Source organism: Ornithodoros turicata, unplaced genomic scaffold, assembly GCF_037126465.1.
Source record: "Ornithodoros turicata isolate Travis unplaced genomic scaffold, ASM3712646v1 ctg00000955.1, whole genome shotgun sequence".
Classification (NCBI taxonomy): Eukaryota; Metazoa; Arthropoda; class Arachnida; order Ixodida; family Argasidae; genus Ornithodoros; species Ornithodoros turicata.
In genome coordinates this window covers 76,933-97,429 of record NW_026999426.1, presented here as the reverse complement: position 1 = coordinate 97,429, position 20,497 = coordinate 76,933, and the positions used below count along the sequence as shown (strand labels likewise).

Sequence of the window (20,497 nt, the reverse complement as noted above, 5' to 3'; positions counted from 1 at the left end):
GGGCAAGAAATGTTCTGACTAAACAACGAAACACTTTCGTATCGAGGAGGGTGAGCTTTCAGCAACCAACCGGACGGGCCCGAACATGTTGGAATACTGACGTTAGAGCTGGTTGCGCCTCCTAGAAGGCGCGCATCCGTCGGTGAATGTCGCTTCCGCCGAAGTCATTTCGAAACTGGCGCGCCGAAGACCTTTTCGTCCACGTTATTGTAACCGACTGATGTTGCCTTATTATATTTCAGGTACACTAGGTTCAGGCACATCAACTCGAGAGACGACTACGACAGCATTGACAGAGCAAGCTGGCCCACAATTGGACGAGGGATCTCCTGAGACTGCGGACATCAGGGCTGACATGCACCATGCCATTGACATGAGAGATATCGCGCAAGTGAGAGAGTGTCTGCGAGGAGTACCACAACTGAAGCTGTGGCTTCATCCCCGTACAAAAGAATCAGCTATGCATCGAGCTGTAAAGAAAAACTCATTTAAGTCTTTCGGACTCCTGTTGTCACAGAAATGTGAATTCAAGAATGATACAGAAGGTGATTGCCTCGAGCACTTGAATCCTCTCCAACAGTCCGAACTCGCGCGGCAACGATACTTCGTAGCTGGATACGAAGGATCCTACATCAGTGTGCTCAAGGGTAAATCAACCAGCGTAGCTGACTGTGCAGGATTTCAGGGAATTTTAAATGACATGTATCGTTCTCTCGACAGCAACGATTTACTTAAGCCTGTGTTGAAAGTCGCTTCAATGGCACCTCATTTGAACATTCTCTTCGACTTCCAGCGAGAGCACACCCAGTGCATGGTGGGTGGGTGCAGGACTAACCTTGGCATGACTGAACCAGAAAAAGAAAGCGTCTTCATTGGAGCGAAGGGACTTGACGGGGAACCAACAGATGCCACAAAACGTCGCACCAAAGAAGTCGAAGGAACCCTGATCCACGAGTTGTGTCATTTGGCTCTTAACCTTGTATACGGAAATGGAGCAAAGCCGTATTTGTGCACCGATGGAAACAGAAGACAACATTATGCAAGTATCCTCGAGGACGCCAGTGATCGACAGCACGGTTTGCATGAAATCATACGATGGGCATTTCAAGAGAATGGCGAAGCTGAACTAATAGTTCGAATACCGCACATTCTTGCTCTTTGTCCCACTGAAGGAAACACTATTCTGGAGGAACAAGTCCCGAGGCTCTTCCAGTTTTTCAAACAGCACATCGTCGAGGACATGACACGGTACATACAGGACGGTTGTCTGGGAAGAGAGACCGAAGTTATCAGTGAAGAAAATGGAAAATTAGGGAAGGCGTCCTCCACAGAGAAACTAGGAATAGAATTCATGGCGAGGATCGATGACTGTATTCTGCTGCGTGACCCACCTATTGTTCTTGTAGCGTCAAATTTAACATTCCTCGAAGTAATGGTGAACGACCTCGTGAGGTCTGCTAGAGTACCATACCTATTTCTTGAGGCATCGCAGTGGGGGGAGAGAACCCGGGACGTCCTGATCTTCAATAAGTGCAGCTTCTTGCTCTTGTCTTGCGAGGGAAAAGGGGAGCTGAGAGTCATTCTCAATTTCTCCAAAGAGCTGCATGACGTCACCGGCATGAAGATAATTCTGCTAACGTCAAAGGACAACCTTCAGCATTGTCTCCAGACAATGAAAAAGAGTATGTTATGTGATATCAAAATTTATCTGGACACTGTACACACAGCTACTTTTGAGAACGTCACCGACAAATGCAAGAATAAAATTATCAAGAGGTCACGGATGGCTCTTCAGTCTTCCAACCAGCAGTTTTTTATTAGAAACATCCTCAACATCGACAGGTTTTCGAAAACTTGCCAGGAGGAGACGTTTCTGACACTGTGCAGGGAAGGAGTACTATATTTTGGACCTGAACTGAAGGAACTTCAGGAGGACGTAAGCGAGTGCTACATTAACCAAAAGTGCGGCAGGTCCGTTGAAGTTGACTTGAGTAAACTTATGGAGCGTCGTAGAGACGATGCTTTCGCTTTCCTCGGGTGCTCGAAGGAAACACTCCAGTCATTTCTGCCCAAAGGCCTTGCTGTGAAGCGAATGAGCATCGTGGACAGTTTCGAGCAAATTGTCCTCATGGAGCAGGACAGTGACTATGACCGCCTTGTCGCAACGGAACACTACAAGGGAAAGACAGTTCACCTTTTTGAATTCTGTGAAGGGCGCTGCAGGTGGAAAAGATCAAATGGTGCGCTGAGTCACCTTCCCATGACCGGGAAAGAAATTCATTCAGCGCGTATCCTCCTTAGAGTAAGTGAGAATGTCCTTGTTGTTTCCGGAGACCCAGGAGCGGGCAAAACCGTGCTGGCCACGCGGCTTTGCACTGAAATCAAGAAAGCAGACAAGAAAGCATGGGTACTTTACGTCAGTACTTACCCGAAGAGGCAAGAAGCAATGAAATTGCTTAATGAAGAAACTGGAGGCATCAATTTCAAGCAGTTCGCAAAGTTGTGTTGCGTGAAAACAAGTGGACAAGAGTTTGAACTGTTTCAGCAAACTGTCACCGAAGGAAGTCCGTTTCACGTGTGGGTCATTTTCGATGCCCTTGACGAAACCCTGGAGATGACGCGGAAATATATCCTTGAGTTCACGAAGGTTTTGGCTCGAGATAAACTGTCTAAAATATTGATATTCACACGCACGATATGCCGGAATGCAATTCAAGATGAAATGCACCTGGTGCCTTTCGACATGGCTGCGTTCTCTGAGGAAGAACAAGACGAGTTTCTGCAGAAATATCAGCAATCTCTACAGAATCCGATGACCGATAAGAAGACATTCAAGAGCATTCTTAATTGTGTTAAGGAGAAAGACAGCTCTCTTCTAGGAAATCCTCTAATTCTCCGAATGGTGGCGGAGGTTGACCAAGGCGAAGCTTCTGACCCTGATTACTGTGAACTGGTGCAAAGCATGTACAGCTCCCAGGATTGCTTTACGCTTCTCTCCCTGTACAGATTGTTCGTCGAGTACAAATACCTTCTATATCGGATAGAAAAAAAGAAAGAGGACAGAATGAGAGCCGCAAACGAAGATGATGACGAGACGCTGAAGCCCATATTTCAGGGTAACCACGCCCTTTTAGCCCTAAAATTGCTTCTGCCCGAGGACGCCCTCAGGGAACTTGTAAGTGAAAGTGAATGCAACGACTTAAAAACGAAGGGCCGTTTGATAACGGCTGTCAAGGAGAACAAGCTAAAACAGGGTATAATAGTGTGCCTGACAAATGATACCCCTCAATTTGTGCATCATAGCTTCGCCGAGTTTTTCGCAGCAGATTTGATCTTCAAGAGGGTGAAAGAGGCGAATGCCAGAGGCGATGTAAGGGTGGCACGTATAGTTTCTGGCTTGTATGGAGAATCTAGCTATGTCGGCATGTTGACCTTCTTGGATGGATTTGCAGCGGAGCGACATGCAATGCAGAGCAGTATCATGAATAACGACATAGGAGGCGTCATTGTTGAAGCAGCTATGGAACACGCATACTCCCAAGATGCCCTCGAAAGAACACCTCTGCATGTCGCTGCGCTGCATGCTAATCAATTTATCTTAAATTACCTTTCAATTGACGAAGTACTGACACAGCAAGATATGCTAGGTATGACGCCTCTTATGTACGCTGATAAGATTCACGCGTGGGAAAGACTGGACGCCTTCTGTGCTCGTAGCGGCGGTCTTGCTATCAACTGGTTTGTCCAACTGCCGACAACAGTCGAAAACATTACATCGGAGCGAGATTTTGATCGCTCAGTCTTAGGTGAAGTCCTTTACGAGCGTTGTAAGGAACTCTTATCTGTTCTGCTTAGAGAGTTTTGCAACAGTCAGATGTGTTCCAGCGAAACCTGCATCGAGCGTGCACCACGGTACCTGAAGGAGAACGTCAGTTCTGCGGCAGACGTGGCACATACCCCTGTGAATATTGATCGCATTACGGATGACGGGCAACGTACCCCCTTACATATCAGTATCATTTTTGGTGACACCGATATTGTCCGCCTGCTTCTTCCTTATTCCTCGCCAGCTGTGAGTTATATGTGTACGGTTTCCGCTCTTTTCGGTCACACAAACATCCTGAGGCTTCTACTTCCTTTTGCATCATCCCCCAGTGATTGGTACACCACTGAAAACCGGCCAGAAGGTTTTCCCCTTCCCGTTGCGTGTCTAGAGAATATTGACGTTGTAGAACTTCTACTCCCCCATTTCTTGACCCGATCTCCATTCTTAGAGGAGCTGCTGTATAGCAGCATTCTTCATCGATACGACGGAGTGACGAAAGCCATTCTTCCTAACTCTGATGCGAGGGATCGCCACACGCATCAGGATACGGCGAGTTTGTACGCAAGCGTACGCTGTGGTTGCCTGGAAACAGTGAGACTTATGCTTCCTTACATAGGTCTGGATGCATGGGATAAACACGGCATCACTGCACTTTGTATGGGCATGGACGACAATGATTCTCTGAATAAGAGTCTGGCGCGCAGGGAACCGCAATTGGACGACACAGAAGACAAGACACTCAGTAATCATGACATTGCCATTACTAAGCTGCTCCTTCTTCATTTGAACATCGACTCCGTTAACATTGACGGCGGAATTGCTCTGCGGATCGGCATGAAGTACAGAAAGCACTCTTCCACTTTCAAGCTACTCCTTCCTCATTTATCACTTGCGTCTCGCATTATAAGTGAAGCAAAATATTCCCGTTATACTGCAAAGACTGGAGAGCAGGATATCCTAAGGTACTTGATCCCTAACACTCCAATTAACACTCCAGATGAAAACGGACATACGCCGCTCCTTTACTGCTTCCTTAATGGATACTTGAAAGCGGCAAAGCTTCTCCTTCCTCTTACAGTGATTGACGATCTTTTAAACAAACCACTGCGTGTGAGCGTGCGCCTAAACTACTGTGAATTTGTAGAGCTGGTTCTCCCCCACTCCTTCAAAAGCAGCACCGTCACCGTGCTGCTAGATGCCGTTGATATGAGTGATGCGGATACCAATTGCTATACGAAATTGCTTCTGCCTCACGTTGACGTGGATATTCGCGCAGTGGAGGAAAAGACTGCATGGTGTAAAAGTGTGTACCGAGGTAACTGGGCATCGGTGCAGCTCTTTCTACCTTACACGGAAAGAAGTGATGGTGCCGTGAGCCAGAGCACGGCATTACTATTGCATGCGTGCAAAAGATCGACAGCCACCCGTGAACCATCGAAGTCTAAAAATAAACGGAACGTGGAAATGAGCGTTGGAGATGTCAAAATATTAAAACTGCTGCTCCTCGACATGAATTTAAACAGTGCGGATGCAAATCGGGCTTTGTCACTCGCCCAGAGCGTCACCAATATTCACGCAATGAAGTTGCTCCGCCCTCATGCATCGGTGAGCAAGCATATGCTTCCTCAATCGTCATTCTGTAGCAGTATATCTGTAGCAGAATTCATCAACAGCGTTGTTAACTCTGAAGAAGACCAGGATATCCTAAGAAGTCTGATCCCTAACACCCCAATTAACACTCCAGATGAAAACGGATATACGCCGCTCCTTTACTGCTGCCTTAATGGATACTTGAGAGCGGCAAAGATTCTCCTTCCTCTAACAGTGCTTGACAGTGTAAAAGACACACCGTTCTTCGTGAGTGCCTCTCTGAACAAGTGCGAGTTTGTAGAACTGCTTCTTCCGCACTGCTTTAAACGTAGTAGCGAAATCGGGTTCTTAGCAGCGGTTAAAAACAGGCATGGTGATGCAACGAAATTGCTTCTGCCCCACGTTGATGCGAACGATCGTAAATGGAGAGCGACGGCGTCTAGTAAATGTGTGGAGGGAGGTGGATGGGCATCGGTGCGGCTCTTCCTGCCTTACACGGAAGCACGTGATCGTGAAAACGGTCTGCAAAGGTCATTGCAGCTGAGAGCTTTAAAACAGGCTATCGCCAGTATATATTCCTCGAGAGCAGATGTTGCAACCCTTAGGGAAGAGAACGATGAAGATATCAATATATCGAAGCTGCTACTTCTCCACTCGAGCCTCAGTATTGCTGATGAGCCCGGGCTTTCCCGCTAGACATGAGTGCCAGAAACATGCACACGACGAAGTTCCTGGTGGTGGTGGTGGTGGTGATAGGGCTTGCCGTTCCGACGAAGTTCCTCCACCCGTATTTGCCGGCGAATGAATCTATGAGAATGGGTGTACTGCTCCTGCGTGAGCCCGTAGTGCTGGGAACGCCCATGTTCATAAAGGCGCCCTGCGTCACTCATTGTTTAGCCCTAGTGACCAGGAGTGTTCTTCGACGCTCCACCTGTGCGTTTTCTCTCTCCATCTCACTCTTTTCTCTCTCTCTCTCTTTTCTTTTTGGCATACCTTCAAGATCTTCATCTAACCGGACATCAACAACCGGACATCAACTCAACACCGTTGGTGCGTGTGTTGACGTTCCTGGTTGATATCTGTTTACAACGAGAGCAGTTGAGGGCTTTCCTGAGGATTTCGCATCGCCGAAAACCATTCTCTACCTTGGCGCGGGCTGAAGTGAATAATTCAGAAAATGGCGGGCAATGCAGGTTAGCAATTTCAGAGAGTCACAATGGTTATGCCGTTGGCGTCACGTGCTTCAGACACAAAATGGCGGTTGTCAGTTCACATGTCAAGGCATCTTGTGAGAGCCGCGCGCCTACCGGCTTCTTTGCGCCCGCGGCAGCAGTGGAGACGGTATTGCTTGTGTAGGCTGAGGTGAACAGTGGCGATGGGTCGTCCTGGGAATCGCACATGCTAAGGATAATCTTGGTGCGAACCACAATCGACAGAGCAACTCATGCAAGTAGCTACAGGCGAGCTCAAATAAACAGCTGGGTCGCTATCGCTGGTTTGATGTCTGTGTAACTTGCATCATATCTGCAAGTTTTTTTGTTTTTTGTTTTTTTTTGTTTTTTGCAGTATGCGTCGTCTTGATGCTATTTGATGTGACGTCTTGCAGCGAACCTTATTGTGCACCTAGCGATCTGTGCCAATATCTTACGAAGCGCGCTGAAGCTCGGAGTAATGTCGACGTACGACGAAATGACACTTGCTGCTAACGCCGCGCCTGCATGGAAGCAGTGTCATGAGTTTAAGGAATTCACCTATTGTAGGAGCACACTCCAGTTTTAGTGTGATACCATTAGCATTAATACTACTACTAACAACAATATATTGATGCATAATCATATTGTCAGAGTGTATTTCAGTTATTTATAGGCCATACGTTCCATGTCTGCATTTTTCGGTAATAAATATTGCAACAGTTCAGTTGCCTATGGAAGTCCAAATGTTGACCACTATAGAACATTTCTGCAACAGAATGTGTGCTCAGAACGCCGTTTCATCATTATAACTGACACTCTTAGAATGATGACACTTACAATAGCAACAACAAACTACAAGAAACACGACAAGCAAGAACTTAAAGTAATGCTCAAAGAGGGGGAAAAAAAGTTTCAAGCAGCCCGCGATCAGAAACACGATGTTGAAACGGTTAAGAACAACTAAGGTTTTATGAGAAACGCAAATTTTGGAGCAAGAGGCTCCCCTTCAGGTTGCACTACTGCTGCTGATGCTGTTTCACGAAGGCTCTCGTGTCTGATAAACATTTGTTTATCAGAAAATCTAGAAAATACCAGAGCTGAGCGAGTATTCAAAATTTTCGAATAGCCATATTCGAAAAAATTACAGTGATTTGAAGTAGTCAAATTACTACCGTTTCGATATTGCTTGTTTGATTCCATTATATAACCTAAGCCGCATGTAAAATGTCATGTCACATTTATCCAAATAACAATGGCCATTTCCGATCCGAGCTCCTGAGCTTACGAAATATTACAATATCTGTGACAGCAGCGAAGATGCGGTTTGTGCAGGCGGGTTATGGAGTGCTGGCGGACATCAGATTGGGCATCGTTCCTAGGCATTCGGCGGCTAATTAGCTCATGTTCATTAATGGATATATCTATTAGGTGTTTTCAGGGAATGGTAGTCACTTTCGGAATTGAAGAGAGCCAGTAGAAAGCAATGAAGCGGTACAGCTGGAATCTCGGGAAACTTATCTATTTGGTAGCCCGTTCACTCTACACTCTAGCGTCACAATTATCGTCACTATTGCGCGCTTTTTTTTTTGAAAAACTAAAACATAAAAATACTGAAACACTGAACGCTGTGTCGAACTCGCCAGCAGACTTGCTCATTGGTCGCCAACTACAGCGGGGCAACTATATTGCATGGGCATAACTCTGTGTTTAAAAGAAAAGATGTCCGCTAAGCTCCGGCTATGTAGTCTCCATGGTAGCGCACGAGTCAGTTAGGAACATCTATTGGCTGAAAAATTGGGGATCACTTCCCACCTGACGAGGCTCCGAATCATTTTATCGCCAAGTTTGCTAGCAGGTCAAAATTATTAGGAGTTCCTTGTCGTATGTCAAACTTCTGTTTCTGCCATCATAAACAACAGCCCTTTAAACTACGCCAGCAGCGTAACCTGTATGCCTGCCGCTGTGCGGTTCGATTAAACCTCTCCTTCTCTTTAAATATCATGTGAAAGTTTCTGCGCTGAAGGCTGACCTGGCAAACTGAAAGACTGACAAACCTTGATATGCAAAGCCTGTGCGTTCCCATCGCTTCCTTGGTCCTGGACTCGAACCTGCGCTGGGCTCGCCTTATTAAGCACCATGAAACCAAAGTGCAGCGATGGCTTCCTGCTATTAAATAACTTTCCCGCTTTTGCTGGGGCTGTCATCAACTCTCCCTTCTAGCCGTTCACGCGGCTTTGGTGAGGCCAACTGCGCTTTACAGTTTTCCAGTCTTGCATAGGGGTTTCAACAACGTCGTTAAATACCTTTCGGACCCTGTTCGCGCGAAGCCTTCATCGCTACCTGGGATTTCCAAGAATGGCTGAAACGCGGCAGGCTCGAGCTGAAGCTGGTCAACTCCCGGTGGAGGGTCTCCGTCAGTGGGAAACGGCTCGACACTTCCTACTTTTATTTCATTTCATTCACCATACATTTCCTGCCACCCACTCCTCAGGAGAATTCGATACCGTCCTGAACGCCATTTCCATCGCGTAGCGGAGAGGCCTTGCCAGGCTCTCACTGGCTTCACACCTAAGGACGTCACATCGCCGAACCGCCCCTGGTCTCCGCCTGTGCCACCCGCCTTCGCACGTCTTCCGGACATCCAGGACCGCAGAGACCTCAAGTCCTTCGAGCCCATTTAAGGGAAGTTTTAGCCTCTCGTAAAAGGGATGTTTTGTACATTTACTGCCGCTTACAGCGACGCGCATCTCTAAATAGCAGTCCGCATCAGTATATGTCATCCCACCCGAAGGCCGTTGGTTGAAAGACGTCGCCTTCGCACCAAACCTCATCCACAGCTGCAGAACTATATGCAATACTTTTCTTTTTGCAGCACACTCAGATAGACATCATCCAACAGCCATAGGTGACGTCATTAAAGTGGGAGACCGTGAGAAAATCACCACAAAGGTTGCGGTATATGCGTAGCGTTCGGGTCGTCCGGAACATGTGTACAAAATACTATCTTGTTCTAACACTGTGTAGATTTCATTTCGTCTGGTTTGTTTCCAGACGAGCGCCTCGCCTCTGTAAAGAAACAGGGGGGATATGTTTAATGAAAGAAAAAGAAGAAGAAATGTTATTCAGGCGCAGGCCGACTTGCTACAGGTGTAGCGACAGGGAACTCAAAGCAACCCCTTGCTGGCATAATCGGGCTTACGGCAAAGTTGAATGCAGGCTTCCTAGCAGGCAACAATGCTGGGTGACGTATCAGCACCCTCCATTCGGACGAACCGCCGAAGTTTTCTGCCCTTCGCATTTTGGTTCCGGTTTGCTATTGTTATTACTTACGAATTCATTACACGCGCAAACTGAACGCGAACGGTGTATTCGCTATCGAGTTGATGGTTCGTGTGCGGCATGCTGTCTACCTAATTTTCTTTCGAGTCCTTGCGAAGCCTCCCTTTACAGAGCTACCAGCACTACAGGCGAAAAATGGACGTGAACGCTTCTGGAAAGACACTTTGACATGTGCTAAGCCAATGATTGTCGATACACCTGGACGGACAACCAAATGGGAAGCCTTTCTAATACATCCCTACACTGAAGATACTCAAGCACCACGTGGAATTTTCTATCATGCGCAACCGTACAGGGAATCAGGGACAGTCGTTTCGCGACAGTTTTTGATGGTATATCATTAAACTTTATGACAAGCACTTTTAAGGGGACAAAAACAAATTGTGCATTCAGCTTTATACAGACGAATTTTATGTGTGCGATCCCCTAGATGCAAAAGGGGGAAAGCGCAAGCTGATGGATGTGTGCCATACCGCACTCAACGTGCCTTCAGAATACAGGTCACTTCTGGAACGCGTGCATCTGGCGCTGATGGTAAGGGCCGAACTTGTTGAGGACCACGGACAACGCCCTTTTCTTGATCCACTTCTCAAAGACAATTCCGGATTGAAAACAGCAGGAACCATTGTGAATTCGAAGAGGTGCACTCTATCGGTAGTCTGCCTTACGGGTGATAACTTCTCAGCTCATCGTGAATGTGCTTCTGCGACAAACTTCATTCGTGGCAGTGTGTGTCGTTCACGAATGGCCCTGGACCACGAATTTTCTCTCAAGTACCGCGAGAAGTATTTTATTATGCGTTCCCCAGATGGCCACAGCTGCCCCGTTAACATGCTGCAAAGCCCTCCAGCGTCGTCGTTATATGGAGCGAAGTGGCCACGCCCGGTCACATTTGAAGGCTTCGAGTCCACTCATGCACGACATCAATGAACGTGTAACACCCTTCCTCTTTAGCATGTTTTTTCCACACTCACTAAAGATGGACACTTCTCCCTGGACACTTTGGATGACCGCATGCAAAATTTTACGTACGACCCGTGCGGCTCAAAACCAAACCGGAGACAGTGTCACGAGCTACACTCTTCAGCACTGGAGTCCTGTAAAGTTGTGCATCGCATACATTTTGTCTGTTGAGGCGTATATCTTTCGTGAAAGCATGTGCACCCTGGCAACAAGGTAGGTAAGCTGTACCTCCTGTTCAAAGAGGTTGCTGACCTTATCATGTGCAGCGACATTTCTGTTGACCATGTGCCGTACCTTTGTCGCCGGATTCAGTTCTTCAGACAGGAATTTGTTGTTTCCACAAGTTAGTGCTCCATGGAAGATGCGTTACATCCTTCACTATATCCAACGTACATATGCAAGCAGGGGCCCCTCGTTTCATTCTCGTCGACCAAGTATGAGGGAAAGCATGAATACTGTCAATACTTCATAAACAGCAAGAAATAGCGAAACTTCCAAAAACATAGCCTTCTCACTTGCCCAGCGTCACCAACTCTATCAAACGTATTTGTGGACGCAGCAGACCTCAGCTGCGACTCTGACAGCAGAAGGCTGCAAGAAAGCTTCCTTCTGAAGTTGAACCTGAGTTGCTGAGGTTGCATATTACGAATAATGACGGTCGGGAAGCAACCTTTGTCTCCATAAAAACTAGAAAACGGAATGGCGGAACGCACGTCGCAGGAATGTGAAGGTGACTTGCCAGAGTTTCATCACCCGTATATATTCGATAAACTGCCACATCATTATGTTGCCTAGAAGGCTCACAACAATAGGGTTTGACGGCCACTTACACGCTTCCGTTGTAACACGCAGCCAATAATTATGTCTCGCGGATGCATTTTCGCAGTACGAGCCAGATTTGTTGAGTGTGCGGAGTAACGGACAAAAAAAGACTGAGAAACCCCACGTCATGTGCTCCGTCATATTTGTAGGTTCCAATCTGAGGAACTCAACTTGCAACCCTTTGCACAGTCTGAGGTGCGGTATTGTGTGCATCACACAATGTTGCGATGAACATGGGCTGAGGTACATGCTGAATATATTAATTTGTTACATTTCTTTAATAGTGATTGTATGCGTCAGTGCCTCTGCATGTTATGACTAGTCTGTGAGCGAGAGGAATGCAAGTTTTATGTGCATTATGCGGAAGACACAGAGCTAATTCAGCACAAACCTGTCCATGTTCCGATGACGCTCATTTATCCTTCAATGATCCTTCCCAAGCACGAAAGTCCTGCTAGTCCTGCTTTCTTGTTTGTTTTTAGGGCAAATGGGCTCGTAGACAGCACCAGTTAACAGTATTAAGTACGGAGATTTCACCATCTCACTCTTTGTCTCGAACTGTGATTGAAAGCACCTTATGGGATTCAGCATGCGCCACATCACCCTTGCACCCTTCAGCACCCTTGCTTCGTGAACTCCCCAAACATTCTGCCTTCTTACACCCCTTTTACACTCATGCACAAAGTTGGCCACCAAATAAAGTGGACGGGGGAATTATTTATTTTCCCAGGAAAGGTCAGCCAGAATGACGGCTTGGCATTCCTTAAGAAATGATTCTTTAGTGCGTGGTCTTGCGGTAGTTAAAAGTAAGACGATTGGGATTCAGTGTTCTTCCGCCGTCCCACACACGATGTCAGAGGCTGCTGAGGAGACCGCTATCACCCAGGTAGTGAAGAATCGCCGCGGTTACACCACTGCACGGTGTGCCGAGTAGTGTTGCGAGAGAGATTGAGTACCCGAGGCTGGCCAGGCGAGACACCAAAGTACGCCAGGCCAAAGAGAGTGCTTTACACCCAGAACACCCTCGAAGCACCCGTTATGCTCAGTTACTTTATTTTTATCCTTAAGATGTATTTAAGGGTGTGTGGAGATATTCACGCCCTGATTACATCCCAGTTACACCAGTGTTCAAATTTTAAGAGTGCAAATTCCAAGTGCTTCCCGAAAATAAAAGGTTAAATTCAAATCAGGTGACAACAGACGGTGCGCTGCTATAGTGTACGTTTATTTGAAAAACATCCTTGATGTGGTGCGCTGCCGTGGGTCGGGGTGGGATAAGTTGCCTTCCAGTCTTCGCAACTGCGAGAAAAGAGTGGCACGAAATCAGCAGCTATATGCTTGCGTTCGTATCACTGATCTCGATTGTAAAAGGCTGGATGGCGGATAGGGAGCGCGAGCGTGAAGAAACCGGCCGCCATCTTACTGTACCCACAACAGTCGCCGCAGCGATCATGGCAACTTCTTGCAATTACGGTCGTACCAACCGTACTGGCAGGGTTACAGGGCCTAAGTTTATACAGGTGAGTCACTCTTCATCAAGGAATAAATAGGCGTCCATTCTGTATATTTACTTGACCATTATGAAGTGTTTTTTTGCCCAAAACGAACACTGGATGCAGGTTGCTTGATCGCTCTTCCGACGTTCAATCGAGCACACTTGCATTTTACCCGGCGGCAAATACAGTTTGAGTGCATAATATGCTTGAAAGAACATGTTACACTACACAGGTAGTGTTGTCATCAATATATGTGCGAGCACTCGAGCGCTTTTTTGCATGCATTGCTAGCATGGTACACGGTGTTCTTTGCGGAGGCAAGTGCCACATTCATTTCTTTGAAATACCTTCGCGCACAAGTTCGGTATTACGTCATAATGAGACCACGATTGTCACAATTTCTCATCTATTGGTATTGTTTTGTGCCTTGGTTTGATCTCTGATAAAGAATCCTACGTAACGGTGGTGTGGCGCGACTTGAATAACGCCTTTGTGTCTGAGCTGTATCGTCAGCTTGTTACGATAGTAATAATTTGTAGCGTGTCGTGCTATTTGTAGCAGTTTTTAAGGCAAAAGTAGTCTCTCAATACAGGTTTCGTCATGGGGGCTACCTAGTGAATAATCTGTGCAGTGTGATACGGCTGGGTGTACAGGTAAGTATCACATTCCTCATCCACTGGTTTCTAGTTTACAGGAAGGAACAACCTCAGTGCACGCACTGTGGTTAGCCTCTCTGAGTTTTGCATATTTTCTTACATGTTCACATCAGAAACACACCTTACACTTTAGGCTCCTTCACCCAGGAATATAATAATTAAAGATTATAATTCTTTTTAGAAGAGTTCCCCATGTTCTTTGTAGAATGGTTTTTAATCTTTTTAATTTTTAGAAGATACTGGGATTGTAAACCATGTTTTAAACTGATGTTTTAACATTTGTCCAGTGCATTTATTAAACAACATATTCATTTTTAACTGGTTGCACCCAAACCAATGTTCTGACGTATTATTTCCTTTGTTGTCGATGCACCATAAAAATTGGAAAAATCATCATCAATGCAGGTTACTTCACAGCTGCCTCGACATACTCAAGAAATGGGTGCAGAACCTGCGTAATGCCCACAAACTACACAGCACCTCCAGAAAGTAAAGGCATATGTGTCACATGGGATTTTTAAAGGCATTCACAGTATATAATACCTTGTATGAACTGTTGTAGATCTAAGCAGCCTCTACAGTACACTCTCAGAAATTAAAACTTGTCAGGGAACAGTGATAATTATTCCAGTGAATAGGCATGCACATGTACGCTATAAGAAGAAAATTATTTATTGAGAATGCCCTACTGTTGATCACACTCATGCAGCTGTAGGTTTACCTTCGGCCTCTTGGAACTCTTTGTAGTTGCCTTAGCTGCAGGGGGAGTGTCATCCAGCATGTAAACTACTTGCAGAAATATTGACGTATTTAAGATTATGACACAGTTTGAAGGGTTTCAATTCAGAAAATTTGCAGTGGCAGGGCCTGCCAGAGTGAAACCTACTGAATATTTTATGGTGTCGAAGTGGCAGTTCCTCCAGGATAGGAATATCTTAGATGGGAGCAAAAAGCTTGAAACTAACAAAGTGTTGTTTGCATTAAGCAATTTGTAATACACTGAACACATAGGCAGCAAAACAAAAATTTAAAATTCAGCATGTATGAAAATTGGGTGCAACAAATTTGCATAATGTACGTGTACATTGTCATTCCTGAGATATATATTGCCATTGTAGCAAGGTCACAAAACAATAAATGTAGCCTTTTGCGACCTCCCTGCACGTTCATTGTATCCTGAAACGCATAAGTGCAAGAAATAAATCTTCAACTTGAATAAACTTGATGTTGTATAAACTTGACATAAAATGTTGAATAATATAATGAATGATATAAAATATTGAATAAACTTGAACTCGTATATTCTCTTTACTCGTGATCAGTGATCTTCATTACAAAAGCATATCGTGTTAGACTTTTTTGTTTGCGTTTCACAGACTGAGTACACGAGGGCCAAAATGACAAAATCTCAACTGTTCCAAGCTCCAAATAGTCATGTTGCAATTTGAAGACCATACGTGGAGCTGCATTTTTTGGAACATGCTCCACATAACAAGCATGACAAAGTCGGCACTGGATAGCAGGACCCCGTCCCCAAGCAGCTTTTCTCACGCTGCAGTTGTATTCAACAAAAGCACGTGAGTGCTGGAGAAGGACATTCAGTTTGGCACAATCGCGCCTGCAAATAATCAGAACAAATAAAGGAAGAAGCAAACAAACATAAAGGGCTGTACTTCAAAAAGAGATGAGTCCTGTGTCTCAAGCAGGTGTTACCTCTTTCTAAGTAACTTAATTGATTAAGCCTACATCACTACCTGATTAACTGTCCTAACGAGTGTGATCTAATTGCGTGAAGTAATTATTTGGGCTGCTTCGGTGTGTCCATATTTGCGAGGCAAAGCACCGCTGTTGTTTACTGAAAGACTCTTTCTAAGGCGATGCTTGATATAAATCATACTAAACGCATACACGGCTAAAACATTGCGGCTGTGATTCTACAGAACGATCTCTTTCTGCCATGCGAGTATATCTTTTCCCGGACCATTCTTTATGGAACAATTTTTGTCCAGAACGCAGTACGGGATATTATATACATGGTTGTTGTTAACCTCAAGTCGTTTCTTATTGAAATATTGGCTGGGAAACGTGCTGTAGTACAATCCCCAGCGCTGCACTGCAGTGACGGTCTAGTTTCGGAATGAAAAACATAACGTAATTAAGAATCGAACGGCAGGACACCTGTGAAACACTGTTAGGATACATCAGTATACTGGCACCTTACAAAATTGTGTGATGACAAACAACGAGCAACGCTTGCAGCGCAATAAATACTCACAATCTCTGTTGCCTCCCATTGTTTTCTATGGGCACACACAGCACTTTAGGGCCCACCAACATGGCGGCCCGAAGGCACGCCTCTCCCCCACGAGCCCCTCTCCCATGCGCGATCCAGCCTTTATACATAGAGATCAGTGGTTCGTATAGATTCCAGTACAGGGGCGGATTAAAGGGGGAGGGGCGAGGGGCGAGGGGGCGGTGACCGCCCCCCATACGGTTGTGTTCCCTATGTAAAAACCCTATATCCTGGATGATGCTCTGCCGCAAAGCACGAAATTTCCTTCAGACCGCCCCCATGACACAACCTTAAATCCGCCCCTGTTCCAGTATTTACATGGATACGGCGTATATGGCCTTTGATCAGGAATTGGAAATGAGAGGCGGAGGTGCCCCAAAGCGAAGGGCAACAGACGACAGAACAAGGGTCCAGTGACAACTCATTTAAATCCACGAACCGGACACGTGATTAAAACGGTCAATGGGAAGACCCTACACGCTGCAGTCTGAGAGCAATTCTGATGCACCACCGTGGCATCTCTCCAGGAATTCAGAGCCCTTATCTTTTAAACCTTATCTTTACAAAAACCCCTTTGCTGGCTTTGCCTTATTTTTCTTATCTTTTAAACCTTATCTTTAAAAAAACTCTTTGCTCGACCTTGAATTTTCCCCACGTAATCACTAACCTCATTGTCTTTCGGAGCGCTCGTCAATTCCTGCCTGCTGTCCCGTTTCGTCCCCTTGTTCGTGAACCTCCCATTTCTGTAACTGGTCTGGAGCAAAGATCACTTCATTTGCGTAATCCCCTCCACACTCTAACAAAGCCGCCATTCACTCCGGCCGTAAAAGCCTGTACGGACCCTGTCTTCCCTCCGGGCTGTTGACCTACAATTTGCATGAACCTTGAACACGTAATACTAACCGCTTAAATACCTTGAAATAAAGAATAGCCGTTTTCTCCCTTCAACATACAGCCCATAACAACCGAATATTACTCTAGCTGTGCCTATTTACTGCCCCGCTAGCTGACTCTAATGTCCAGCGTCTCCAATGTCCTCCTGGCAGCTTTTCCTTCTGTACCGTTAGGATAGGTTTGGTTAGGTTAAGGATAGGGTAGTTTAGGTTAAGGTTAGGTTAGGTTAGGTTTAGGTTAGGGTTAGGTTAGGGTTAGGGTTAAGTTTAGGGTTAGGGTAGATCAGGGTTAGGTTAGGGTTAGGTTTTTCCTTCTGTACCGTTAGGTTAGGTCTAGCTTAGGTTTTTCCTTCTGTACCGTTAGGTTAGGTCTAGCTTAGGTTTAGGTTAGGTCTAGCTTAGGTTTAGGTTAGGTTTAGGTTAGGTTTAAGTTAGGTTTAGATTAGGTTAGGTTTAGGTTAGGGTTAGGTTAGGGTTAGGTTAGGGTTAGGTTAGGGTTAGGGTTAGGTTAGGGTTAGATTAGGGTTAGGTTAGGTTAAGTTAGGTTTATGTTAGGTTAGGTTAGGGTTAGGTTAGGGTTAGGTTAGGGTTAGGTTAGGGTTAGGTTAGGGTTAGGTTAAGTTAGGTTTTGGTTAGGTTAGGTTAGGTATAGGTTATGTTAGGTTAAGGTTAAGTTTAGGTTAGGTTAGGTTAGGTTAGGTTAGGTTAGGTTTAGGTTGGGTTAGGTTTAGGTTAGGTTAGGTTAGGTTTAGGTTAGGTTAGGTTTAGGTTGGGTTAGGTTTAGGTTAGGTTAGGTTTAGGTTAGGTTAGGTTCCCCGAGTGACCCTAACTGCCCCGTTAACAGGCGGCAAAGCCGTCCGCGAAGTGGCCGGCGAAGTGGCCACGCCCCGTCACATTTGAAGGCTTCGAGTCCACTCATGCACGACATCAATGAATGTGTAACACCCTTCGTCTTTAGCATGTTCTTTCCACACTCACTAAAGATGGACACTTCTCCCTGGACACTTTGGATGACCGCATGCAAAATTTTGCATACGACCCGTGCGTCTCAAAACCAAACCGGAGACAGTGTCACGAGCTACTCTTCAGCACTGGAGTCCTGTAAGGTAGCACAATTTTGTCTGTTGAGGCGTATATCTTTCGTGAGAGCATGTGCACCCTGGCAACAAAGGTGGGTAAGCTGTACCTCCCGTTCAGAGAGCTTGTTGACCTTATCATGTGCTGCGACATCTCTGTTGACCATGTGCCGTACCTTTGCCGCCGGATTCAGTTCTTCAGACAGGAATTTGTTGTTTCCACGCACGTTGTTTCCACGTTGTTTCCACAAGGTAGTGTTCCATGGAAGATGCGTTACATGCTTCACTATATCCAACGTACATAAGTAAGCAGGGGCCCCTCGTTTCATTGTGTTCGACGAGGTGTGAGGGAAAGCATGAATACTGTCAATACTTCATAAACAGCAAGAAATAGCGAAACTTCCAAAAGCATAGCATTGTCACTTGCCGAGCGTAACCAACTCCTACCAAATGTATTTGTTGGCGCAGCAGGCCTCAGCTGCGACCCTGACAGCAGAAGGCTGCAAGAAAGCTTCCTTCCGAAGATGAACCTGAGTTGCTCAGGTTGCATATTACGAATAATGACGGGCCGGAAGCAACCTTTGTCTCCATAAAAACTAGAAAACGGAATGGCGGAACGCACGTGGCAGGAATGTGAAGGTGACTTGCCAGAGTTACATCACCCGTATATATTCGATAAACTGCCACATCATTATGTTGCCTAGAAGGCTCACAACAATAGGCTTCGACGGCCACTTACACGCTTCCATTGTAACACGCAGCCAATAATTATATCTCGCGGATGCACTTTCGCAGAATAAGCCAGATTTGTTGAGTGTGCGGAGTAACGGAGAAAAAAAGACGCGCACGTCATGCGCTCCATCATATTTGTCGGTTGCAATCTGAAGCACTCAATTTGCAACCCTTTGCACAGTCTGAGGTGCAGTATTGTGTGATGCACACAATGTTGCTATGAACATGGGCTGAGGTACATGCTCAATATATTATTTTGTTACATTTCTTTAATAGTGTTTGTATGTGTCAGTGCCTCTGGATGTTATGACTAGTCTGTGAGCGGGAGGAATGCAAGTTTTATGTGCATTATGCAGAAGACACAGAGCTAATTCAGCACAAACCTGTCCATGTTCCGATGACGCTCTTTTATCCTTCAATGATCCTTCCCAAGCACGAAAGTCCTGCTAGTCCTGCTTTCTTGTTTGTTTTTAGGCCAAATGGGCTCGTAGACAGCACCAGTTAACAGTATTAAGTACGGAGATTTCACCATCTCACTCTTTGTCTCGAACTGTGATTGAAAGCACCTTATGAGATTCACTATGCGCCACATCACCCTTGCACCCTTCAGCACCCCTTCACCACCCTTGCTTCGTGAACTCCCCAAACATTCTGCCTTCTTACACCCCTTTTACACCCATGCACAAACTTGGCCACCAAATAAAGTGGACGGGGGAAATATTTATTTTCCCAGGAAAGGTCAGCCAGAATGACGGCTTGGCATTCCTTAAGAAATGATTCTTTAGTGCGTAGTCTTGCGGTAGTTAAAAGTAAGACGATTGGGATTCAGCGGTCTTCCGCCGTCCCACACACCATGTCAGAGGCTCCTGAGGAGACCGCTATCACCCAGGTAGTGAAGAATCGCCGCGGTTACACCACTGCACGGTGTGCCGAGTAGTGTTGCGAAAGAGATGGAGTACCCGAGGCTGGCCAGGCGAGACACTAAAAAACACTAGGCCAAACACCACGTCAGACGCCAGGCAAAAGCAAGTGCTTTACACCCACAACACCCTCGAAGCACCCGTTATGCTCAGTTACTTTATTTTTTTATCCTTAAGGTGTATTTAAGGGTGTGTGGAGATATTCACTCCCTGATTACATCCCAGTTACGCCAGTGTTCAAATTTGAAGAGTGCAAATTCCAAGTGCTTCCCGGAAATAAAAGGTTAAATTAAAATCAGGTGACAACAGGCGCTGCACTGCTATAGTGTACGTTTATTTGAAACACATCCTTGATGTGATGGGCTGCCGTGGGTCGGGGTGGGATAAGTTGCCTTCCAGTCTTCGCAACTGCGAGAAAAGAGTGGCGCGAAATCAGCAGCCATGCTTGCGTTCGTACAGGTTCCAGTACAGGGGCGGTTTAAAGGGGGAGGGGCGAGGGAGGAAGGGGGGTGACCGTCCCCCATACGGTTGTGTTCCCTATGTAAAAACCCTTTATCCTGAATGATGCTCTGCCGCAAAGCACGAAATTTCCTTCAGACTGCCCCCCATGACACAACCTTAAATCCGCCCCTGTTCCAGTATTTACATGGATACGGCGTATATGGCCTTTGATCAGGAATTGGAAATGACAGGCGGAG

At 46.0% G+C, this 20,497-nt stretch overlaps 1 protein-coding gene across 4 annotated transcripts in view; it reads left to right on the top strand.

The window, feature by feature from the left end:
* Positions 1 to 7,333, top strand: part of LOC135375904 (uncharacterized) — a 28,491-nt gene extending 21,158 nt beyond the window's left edge. For all 4 annotated transcript variants that reach the window (XM_064608536.1, XM_064608537.1, XM_064608539.1 and 1 more), the window contains one exon: positions 243 to 7,333. In XM_064608536.1, coding sequence (XP_064464606.1) covers positions 243 to 6,112 — 5,870 coding nt within the window. In that variant the 3' untranslated portion in view covers positions 6,113 to 7,333. The remainder of the gene's footprint in view (positions 1 to 242) is intronic.
* The last annotated feature ends 13,164 nt before the right edge of the window (positions 7,334 to 20,497 follow it).